At 41.7% G+C, this 10,984-nt stretch overlaps 1 protein-coding gene across 2 annotated transcripts; it reads right to left on the reverse strand.

Moving 5' to 3' along the window:
• Positions 1-40: 40 nt before the first annotated feature.
• On the reverse strand, positions 41-10,671 carry ilf3b (interleukin enhancer binding factor 3b). 2 transcript variants are annotated; one of them, XM_079564099.1, is made up of 18 exons: positions 10,585-10,671; positions 9,457-9,518; positions 8,769-8,989; positions 8,507-8,681; positions 8,293-8,440; positions 6,822-6,913; positions 5,824-5,919; positions 5,614-5,725; positions 5,387-5,484; positions 5,090-5,201; positions 4,891-5,016; positions 4,605-4,810; positions 4,221-4,385; positions 3,457-3,738; positions 3,272-3,383; positions 3,118-3,165; positions 945-1,361; positions 41-681 (listed from the first exon to the last, which is right to left on the reverse strand). In XM_079564099.1, exons 2-18 carry the CDS (start codon positions 9,457-9,459, stop codon positions 533-535), a joined length of 2,562 nt encoding a protein of 853 aa, XP_079420225.1. In that variant the 5' UTR covers positions 9,460-9,518; positions 10,585-10,671; the 3' UTR covers positions 41-532. The 2 variants fall into 2 exon arrangements, with proteins under 2 accessions (XP_079420225.1, XP_079420226.1); XM_079564100.1 differs by lacking the exons at positions 41-681; positions 945-1,361 and adding an exon at positions 2,297-2,747.
• Positions 10,672-10,984: the final 313 nt, after the last annotated feature.

Below are 10,984 nucleotides of genomic sequence, written 5' to 3' on the forward strand. Positions count from 1 at the left end.
TACTACAATCACACAGAAACATCCTAACCCAGCCCATGACGACTGAACAAAATGGGTAACATTAGTCCAATAATTAGCTTTTAATACTAAAACAAGACTAAATTATATATAAAAATACAACATAAAAGGCGCACGGAAAATAAAAAGCTCTTACGCTATTGATTGTTATAAAAATTACAATACAGGTTTAATAGATTTACAACTTAACCCAAGGACACAGACTGAGTCAGCTAGCAAAAGCTAGGACATTAGGCAGCATTTACCTGTAGGTTCTTAACACCAAAAGAAAAAAAAGAAAATAAACAAAACACAATGCACTGACCAGATCACAACAACAGGTCACCACATTCAACCACAACTCAACTCCAACTCAAATGTCCAGACAACTATTGTGCCCATGTGTGCTACATTTATACCCAAAGCACGAGAAGCGAACATGGAAAAGGCAGAGAGCACTGGAAAGCTGTTGATCATCTATCTGAAGGAGGTGGAGACACTAATGCAGGCGCTTGAGTCAACGAGTGAAGACAGTTTATCTGTACTGGTAGTTCATGCTTCCTTCTCCTCGGCCATAGCCAGACTGATACTGAGAATGGCTGTTGCTGAAGCCCTGGCTGCTCCCTCCTCCTCCTCCTCCTCCTCCCCCTCCTTGGGAGTTGTAACTGGACTGGTTGTTGAAACCTACGGAGGAAAAACAACACAGTTGGCAACTAAATTTACAAGACACAACCAAACATTATCCTTACACTGTTATTGCATATCTCTACTCTTTCACCTCACTGAGAAGACAAAAAGTGAACAGAATTGTGAACTGTGATAAGAATAACACTACTGGCTGTGCTCATTGTGACTCCCTCCAGCGAAATGGTTTTATTCTTGATGGTTATCTGTGTTGGTGTCCACATTGATAGCACTGAATCATCTTGTTTATTTCCTTCTCTTACCTTCATAACTGTAGTCCTGGTTGCTCCCCGTTCCTCCAGTCACCTGACTTGGATAAGCAGTGCTATACGAGTATCCTCCAGTGCCTCCTTGGCTCTGGTTGAAGTTCTTCTTTGATTGCCCATAGCCCTGGCTGTACTGATTATAAGAGCTCTGGCCTGAAGCATTGGTGGGCTGATATCCTGGTGAAGAGCCAGTGTTCGTGTTGAGGCCCTGATAGGGGCCCTTTGCTCCCTTGTGCATCAGGGGCTTCTTCTTTTGTGTCTTGTTGGCAGCGCCTGCATTGTAGCTTCCGTCGTTGGAGTAGAATGAGTTGTAGGAGCTCTGAGCCGGGGATGGGGATGAGCTCACTGGAGTTGCACCAGAGGGACTGCTGGAAGATCCATTTCCTCCATTTGTACCACCATTGTTGTAGTAATCTGGTCAAGTAGAAAAAAAAAACTTTTTGAGATACACCACTGACCGCACCAATTCATTCACATGAAATAACATATTAAAATGTATCTATTATCTGAATTGATAACATGAAATGCTTCTCCTAAATAAAATAGTCCATCCACAATATCCTATTTTATAAAAAAAATAGTATTACATTATTAACGGTATGAAAGTGCCTCAAGTCAAAATGTTTTGGTATTTTCTATGTAATGCAATAAAATCTTAAGTTTTCCATCTCATTGTGGATTTAAATGTTTGTAACATGCATAAACGGATTTGTACGTTTCTTAAAACAAATAACTGAAGAGAGGAACTGGAAGCAGTACAATTGTAATCACATTTATTATATAAAAAAAAACATGACTGTTTAAGTGAAACCATTCCTAAATTTTAGAGCAAAGCAAAACAGGGTTCCAAAATCTGACTTTCGCAGTTTGAGGCTTGAATACAACTCAAATCCTTGCCATATATCCATTAGCATTTATTCTTTGTTCAAAATTAATATTATAGTCCATCTGTCAGTGTTAGTACTGTATTACAGCTAAACAAGCTGTTTGTTATTATTTAATCAAGCTTTGGTATTGTATGCAATAGACTGATAACAAATGTGTTCCAATAATTAGAATTCAGAGCATCCTTTGCTCTGCTCTTTTGCGGCAGATATGCAGAGCCTATTTGAATCATTTTAGCCACCTTATATGATATGGAAGGAGTATTATGTTAATAAAGAGCAAAGCTCCACATTAAAATGGCATGAAAAAAAAATTAAAATAATCCATACAACAGTTTTTTAAAACAGCAGGCAAACAGAGCCACATGTATCTCATTTAGGCTATGCGAATATTTCAAGGCCGATCTCAGGTACTCTAAACTGTCTAAAAATGAATTATGTCTTGTGTATGAAGTATTTAGTATGCATAGTATAGTAGCACTGACAAACGGAATAACAGAGTTAAGTTGATAATCATCACTTAGTTGATACGTTGATTACACCAGTACTACATGATTCCTTATAAAAATAGCAGCTGCTTTAAAATCCAAGTAGACACTTTAAAAGTAAACAAAAGAGCTTCACATGATTTCAGTGACAAACATTTCATTTTGATCTGGACAAAGTGAAGAAGTCTTGTTCTTCAACAAGGATAATGTCCTGTGGTTTAATGGCTTCTGCAGAACATGCACATCTTCTTGAAGTGTCCGAGCAAGTGAAAGATGAGGACGACTGTTCCAGTGGTGAGCAGAACTTGAAGGATGCACGTGACGTATAGTAATTTTGTCCCTTGTGCAATTTCTTTGAAAATGTCTAAGAGTGGGGTAGCTTTAATTTGCAAAGTCGTTGAACCCGTCACAGTCTGAGACAAAGTCACCTAAAAAGTGAAACAGGGCAGAGAAGGGAAAATGTGGCCATTAGCTTTGTGGGAGTGGACAATTGTTTGTGCCATATCTTGGCCCTGGATCAAATTGGAATTTTAAATCAAGGTTTTTTAGATTTCTCTGCTCCTGTCACACTCAGGTAGGTCTGTCCTCAGAACATGCTGTGAAGTGGTTCTCAAAAGTGGAAAAGACACCTGTGGCTCAATAAAGCAGAGAAATGTAAAATGACCATTGCTGTGTAAAGATGGTCACTTCCAAATGTAACCTCACCGTTAAATATGTGTACGGACTCAAAATACAAAACTAGAGCCAAAAGGGAACAATGCAATAAACAGGATTACAAATAGTAGAGCAAGTACTTACTGTATCCAGAGGTAGAGTTGTTCCCATAACCATATGTTCCAAATCCACCTAACAAAGACACAAGAAAGAGGCACTTAGACTCCAATTACTAGGTGGTGGATGGAGATGCAAAATAACAGATCTGCTTGAGCTTCTTTCAGCTGACCAAATTTACCTCCTTGGTTATAGCCGCCTCCATTGTTGAACCCGCGGCCTCTTCCACGACCCCTTCCTCTTCCTCTGGGCATGGCACCATCTGCTTGTCCCATCATACCAAAGCCGGAGTGCTGAGCGTACACAGAAATCAAATACATGTCTAATATTTAATCTTATGATTCAAAGCCACTAGGCTCATCTTACCATGGGCGGGCCCTTCTTTTTTTTAGCAGCGTCAGCCAAAGAGCCCTCAGGAAACAACTGCTCCAGAGCAGCCAGTGCAGCGTAGGCCTTGGCCACCTTTTTGTTGGAACCAGTTCCCTGGAACTTCTGCCCGTCGATTTCTACCTCCATGACGAAGCGTTTGTCGTGGCTGCCTCCGGTCTCTGAGATCAGCTCGTATTTCAGACCGCGTCGCTTCTCGTTGAGCTCCATCACTGGATTCTTCCCATGTTTGGTCAAAATTGGTCCCTGTTGGCGAGCAGTCTGGAAGACAATTCAAGTCAGATGTAATGTTTGACGATTATTAAAGAGACAAGAAGGAATTTAAAAATGTTAAAATTATGTATTTTCCACCCCCCACTTGCTCCAGTAATGTCCTAATGTGTAGAATGAGCCCAGACATATTCACCATAACTGCCGCAAAAAGCCTGCACTGTTTCGGGCCGAAATACCAACTATCTCCACAGCACGAGCTTAACATAGACACTGCAGCTACGCTTAAGACCTGAGGTGATCCATCTATTCCCTTAAAAGTATTTGACATGTAACATTTAGTGTCTGCACAATATTATTTTCTGAGGTGTCATCAGCAAATGGTACCTCTAAAAATTATTTTATTTAACCAAAAACATCCAAATGAGATTCAAAATCGTTTTATGGGAGGGTCCTGACATCAGAGGGGACGTTGTACATATTGTACATGTTTCAATGGCAGGACAAACAATATTAGCAGTTGGTTACTGTACCTCAGTATCATTCATCTCTGTGTGCGCTGATCCCGTGACAGCAGGTGCTTCTGCAGTGTGTAGTACAGGTTTCAGATCTTCCACAGCTACATCTGTTTCTTCAGATTTCACCTGCTCAATGGCCTTCAGTTCCACTCCTGTAGGCAGGCCCATGTCCTGTAGAACCTACGATTGATCAACAAGAAATTAGCACACAAGTCACACAGATGCATCAATTTACTGGGCTGTACACATTACTATGTTGCATCATAAGTATTAGCAACTGCAATTCTTCTTGTCTTTTGGCTAAACAAGGTACATTTCTCACAGTTCTATTGTTTCTCTTATTTTCAGCATGAAACAGTCCATATATTATCAGGAGTACAGGCATGTGTTCATGTGTACCTTCACAGCTACATGGAGCTTGGCAGTGCGTTTAGATGGACCAGAGGCTTCATAATTCTTGCCTTCCACCTCCACAGCCATAGTGAAGACTGGGACATGCACAGGTCCCGTCTGAGACACTAGTTTGTACACTAGGCCTGGCTTCAGCTGATTCAGCCTCATCAGAGCATTCATGGCCTGTGGCGGCTCAGACTTTTCCTCTGGGGCTGTGAGAAAAAGACAGCACAGGTTTTAAACCAATATGTAGTTGGCACAAAATATTAAGACAATAAAATGCACTTTGTACATTTCTTTTGCAGCTTTTTCTTCTTCTTATTGGGACTCTTGTCATCATTACCCTCCTCTTCCTCTATGGGCCTTTTCATTGGTGGGGTGTACTGGTGGGTATCAATGTGGCTGGGTGGGATTTGAACTACACCAAAAATCACACATGTCATTATGACACAGAATAAGATAAGAAAAAAGTGTTTCAGAAATAATGTTACCTGTGTAATCTATGGGAGTGTCAGTTCGGGGTTTCTTGGGCATTTTTGATGGAAGAGGGTCCATCCCAAGCACTTTGTGCAGCTGTCCGAAAGCGGACAACCTTAAGGCATGCTATAAATAAAAGCAGCATCTTGTAGTAAATAATAAAGTTTAAATCCATCAATACATTGACACAAAATTAAACTGTTTTCAATTCCAATCAGATATAAAAAAATCAAACGTTTCAAAAAGGAATTCTTCAAGAAAATCATATAGAGCTGTTTGATTAACTAAAATTCAAATCGATTGCTACTCACTTGAGCACTCTGTGTGATGTCCTCTCTCTGCTGGAAGTCCAAGTGACCAATGGCGTCAGTGGCCTCCTTCTCACATGGATCAGAGATTCCTGCACCATCTACAAAAAGATTCACAAGACAAGTTTTTTTTTTCATTGACACCCATAGCAAAATAAGCAAAAAAATATTGATCAATCAAATAGCAAAAGTTAAAAGAATGCACAAAAAAAACAATGTTTAATGCACACCAGCCATTAGGATTCCTGATGCGAGACACTCAAGAACTCTGCGCAGAGCTTCTCCTGCTCCCATCGGCCGGTTCCCCGTGCCAATGGCTTTCTCACAGATCAACTCAAGTGGCTGTGAAGGAGAGACAAAGATGAGGCGGCTATAATAAGCAGGGTCAGATTTGAGGTCATGATGTGAAGAGTTTCATCAAAGCAACAACAATCTCTTACCCATCCACGCAGAGGAGCCCATGTGGGGACACGGGCACACAGGTCCCTCAGGATACGGATGACGATGACGCATGAGCGCAGCCCATTGGCCCGGGCCTAAAGACACATGTGAGGAGGGGCGACACATAAGATTAGTCAAATATAAGCAAATCATTCTGTGAAACACACTGGAGAGAATTAAATCAAAACATGAAGCCACACACACACTACAGCTTGGCTTAGTCACTATGAGATGTAAAAGCTCTTGTTAAAATACAAATGTATATTCTTGTAAGTACAAGCTGGCATGACAGACCGAACATAATAGCGTTTGATCGTGCCATCAAAACTCATTCCACCACTACGTGGGCTCAAGTGTGAGTTTAAAATTGAAGTTTAATGGTGTGTGTTGTTACAACAGCACAAATGTTGCCTCCAGGTGCAATATTCCTGTTAATGCAGCGGCACACATAAATCACCAAGAGCCAGAAGAGCAGAAAAGTTCTACACAAAAACAAGCCGCAGAAATGGAGCAGATTGTTACAGTGAAAAGCCAAATATGACCAAGGCCACATTACTATGAACATTTATCAGTGTGTACAAAAAGACAGATTCTGCAGTACTTCAGAGAACAGAGTGTGGAACTACTAGATTGCATAAATGAACCAAACAACTCAATCACACCAAAATTGAAAGTGAAGAAATATTGCACCAGGATATTGATTAAATAGATTTAGACTTAGTGTCAAGCAGCTTGATTGAGGTAAGTGAAGCAAGTGAACTTGGGAAAAAAACATTAAAATGTCTTTGACGGTAGAACCTGAAATGATTTACTGAATCTACAAGAGTGTAAAGGCAAAAGTGTCCTAAGGACATCCTGATTATTACTGCAGAAACATTTCAAAAGATCAAATGAAGAAACACATGGAACGCCCAAATAAAAAACGAAAAAATTAAGAGCTCAAAACCAAACTCAAAACTACTTTTGTTTTAGAGACAAATAAAGACAAGATCCAAACCTGGAACCACTTTGCGTGGCGAAGAGAGGCCAAGGCAGTCAGGCATTTGTGCCTGTCCAGAACATCCGGAGCATCGTTGACTGTAAGCGTTTCTATTGGCAGGTGGAATAAGAAGACAAGGTACAGTTTGACCAAGGGGAGTTCTGTCAGACGGCCAGGGGATCACCGGCAGCAGCATGGAGGAGGGGGAGGGGGCCCTCTGCTGGAGAGCAGCAGAATTAACCTCCCACGAGGTTGGGCTTAAAACGATCAATAGCAAAGCGAGATCTTTTTAAGTCGCGTTTACAACAATGGAATGGGAGGATGGCTCTCCAAGGCCGGCTCAGACTAAACGTCTAGATCAGACACACCTAAAGTCGAGTGCTGTCCCTCCACAAAGTCACTAGGTTTTGGGACAACACGATCATTTACAGCCTACACTAAACCATTAACTTTGGGCTTAGAAATAAGTTAAGCTTAACTCAAAGTTAACCTTTCAATGGTTAACTTGAGTAACGTGGAACTATATCACTTTTGATAAGTTTTTTCCCCCAGATTTGTAGGTGCCAGTGATGCACTGCACAACATTTACGAGGTGGGATGTTGACTGTAAAGAAGCGGATATTTAGATCAACCAAAGGGGCTTCAGAGTCCCCCTCCCCTTCGACTCATATGGGAATGCTGCACTTTGCCCCTTCCGAGACAGAGAGCGGCCAGTTGGTCAAAGGTCCAGCATCCCTAAAAATCGACAAACTAGAAGGCTTGACAAAGAGAATCAGAATTTGAACCACAGGCAAACGTTATCAGATGCATAAAAGAGGGTATTTAAACAGGTCCACACTGCAGCAAAACTGACGCTTAAAAAGGCCCAAAGTGGGTGTTCGCTCGCGGCTACAGATAAGACCAAGGTTTGACATAAGCTGCAAGTCCTGCTCTACTCTTCATTCCGCTCTTTGTGTGTTGTTGCAAGCCTAATCTACTTTTTACAGACAAGCCCTTCACCTGAGCCTGATTCTTGACAGTTTTTTAAAACAGATTCAGACCAGTCTTGTTGTTATCTGTAACCTAAGCTTTTATTCTGCAGCCAATAGCCCCATTGCTGGGTTATAAAGGGCAGTTAAATGTGATGCTTTTCATTTTTGCTGCAATGCAAACCGTTCACCATCAATAATAAAACACATGCAAACAAAGTGGTCTCTGTGTTTTGTTAAATTCTCAGTAAGCCTTCAATAGTTCTGAGTCTTGTTCATTTAGGGAGATGTCCAAAAGTCTTCAGTCAGTTATCTACCTGCCCTGTACTGTATATTGGGCCATCAAAAATGTAGAATTACATCACATGGAACCATGAGAGTCTAGTGAGCTACAAACATAGCACAGTTTCATTATGTGAGTGCATTGTGGTCCTCTAGCTCCATTGAAGGCCCAATAAACAATAGCTGTGTAGCCTGGTGCTTGCCTCTACACTCCAGAGGCAGTGCTGTACAAAGCTTACCTCCTGCAGCTTGCCTCTCTATCTCCTCACGCACCACCGGAGACGTCAGGTGAATGGTGAGGGTTAGGGGCAACTCCTTGGTGTTCTTAATCGTAATGCTCGCCTCGCGGATCTGAGGGCTCACCACGTATTTGTCTTCCGTAATCAGCTGCAAATGAGGAAAAACACATTGAGTAACAGAACAATGGCTTTCAACTATTTCAGAGGTGCGTACCTTTAACTGAGAAAGAAGGTTGTCGGAGACTTTCTTAAGCAGAGTGATGGTGGGTTTATCTTTACAAAGCAGCACGAGCTCCAGGTCTAAATCACCCTTTAGCAGCAGCCCTTTAGCTACCAAGCCCACACGCATAACGCCTCGCAGAGAACGGCTGGCCTGTTCTCTGTAGTCACTGGAACCACAACACAGAGTTAATAAGGGTTCACATTATGGAAAAATGACACTTACTCTAAGTTATCCCTAGTTTGATATACAGTACCTTTCCTTGTCAGCATCAGCTCCATCAGAGTCTTTGGTGAAACCCCTCTCTTCTTTGTCCAGCCAATCGGACACAGCTTTGAGAGCCCGCTCTGTGTGAGAGATCATGTTCTGGACCCCTTCCAGCTCCTCCTGTGTGGGGTAAATGGCAGAGTGTTTGGCCATCACGTGGCGGTCGTCATTCATGAAGACTCGCATGAAGCGGTGGCGCATTGGGGGAGGCTGAGGGGGAAAGAGAAAAAGTATGTATATGAACAGCGAAAATCGAGACACGGTTTACTCTGAATGATCTCAGCACAATAAGAGGATGTCAACAGGAAATGCATCCCAGCTTAGAATTTATATTTAATGCAGAGAGCAACATAAACACATAATATTACATAAAGCAGGATAAACAGTTGTATTTTTATTTAAGATTTTAAAAATGCTTGTTAACTGTGCAGGCCATTTTTACTAATTATTGCACGAGTGTAGCAACAGCCAAAGTCCATTTTCTGGACAGCACTGATGTGTGAATGAATGCATGTGTTTGCAAAAGCCGCCAACTGGAATGACAACACTCTGGCACCAGCTCTTGGACTTAAATTAGAGGTGGCACAGTCACACGTTCTGTTCACATTTTTCTGACGGGCTTTTGGCTTTGTTTTTTTGTGAAACATGCTTAGATTAACTTTGGAAAGACGACTCACCATATTTATCTGCAGACAGTTGATGGCAGTGTTTGTGCAGCAGTGAAGAGAACAATCCGTTTCTAGGCGAGATAGAGATATCACGATTTCATTAGAAAAGGAACACAATTATTTGAGGAAAAAGACTATATATGAACAATTGACAAAGTCAAAAGATTGTTAAAAGATACACTGGATCTCTTTATCCATCACAGCACACAGACCATCAGTATAAACAGCCAGATTGTTGGCAAAGGAATTCTTGCCCCAGGGTGAAAGCACAGCTCATTTCCACATGAACAGTTTTAGTTCAAGGCCATAAACCGACATACAAAGAATGTTCATATCAACTCGATTGTAGTCAAGGTTAAAATGGTGGGAAAACAACACAAATGTTAGAAATATCTTTTGGACTGCATCAGCAGCATTGTAGGTTGAAGTTTATTAAGATACAAGAACAATACATTTAATTGACCACACCCACTTTAACGCCGTATTCACTTACAGTACCAAAATATCCAAAAATAATAAAAATAATAATTCATAAATGCAACAACAAGTCTTCAACATTATGTACATAAACAACAGGTCGTTCAACATATTCATTAGCTACGTGTGCGCAGTGTCTGGGTCCACTTGCTGTGACAGTTCCAACAAACAATGCCAGCATGCTAAAGAATCATTAATATTGGAAGACTCAGGTAAGAATCTGTATTTCGGACACTGGAGCGACACCTACATCAAAGGAACGGAAATCAGACGCCATTTTAATTCGGTCCAAATGGCGACGACCGCAGCGTCCAAGCCGCCCCATGCAAACCCCCACACAAAAAACAAGCACCGTCGGTGATGCTAAATCTGTTCACGCACACGAAGGCACGAAACACAACTGGGGGACATAAGTGAAAAGGGCAAGCACGAAGATCCTTTATTCAGGGTTTAACGTTAGGAAGCAGCCAGAAAAGGAGCCGCAAGAAAAACGAGACCCCATTCAATAGTGAACCGTGTTAGCAGTTAGCATGTTAGCCTGCGTAAACAAAGACATCACAATGTTACGACCAGATAAAACCAATAACGCCACGGGCATTCGTTACGCCCTACAGAAGGCCCACCGAGTTCCTTGGACATTTCCCAACTATTTCGGCTTACCGAGATGTTGCTGAAATAAGCGGATCGAGCAGCACGTTAGCTCCTCCGGCGTCGGTGTCTGCGCGTCTGCAGCAGCTCCAGCCCGAGCACCACCCCCACAGGAAACCCGCACATCATTGGACGCACGCGTCACATGACATCGTGCGTATTGTGCCTTTGAATACAGTTGTTATTCTTTATCTCTTTATAGTATATTCATTTAAACTCATAGTTTAGTTTTTTTTTAATGTCTGCTCTTTACTCGTGTGTGGTTCTGGTTATTTGGATGAGATCATAGACATCACGCAACACAGCGTTGCATTCAGGAACTCAAGGTGAGTCTCTGACCCTACCTAAATGTGCCCCCTCTAATATGTTGCCTTAGGTATCTATTACAAGACAAAATTATCACGTTAGTTAG

Source organism: Gobius niger (genome assembly GCF_951799975.1).
Source record: "Gobius niger genome assembly, chromosome: 10".
In the NCBI taxonomy this organism is placed as follows: Eukaryota; Metazoa; Chordata; class Actinopteri; order Gobiiformes; family Gobiidae; genus Gobius; species Gobius niger.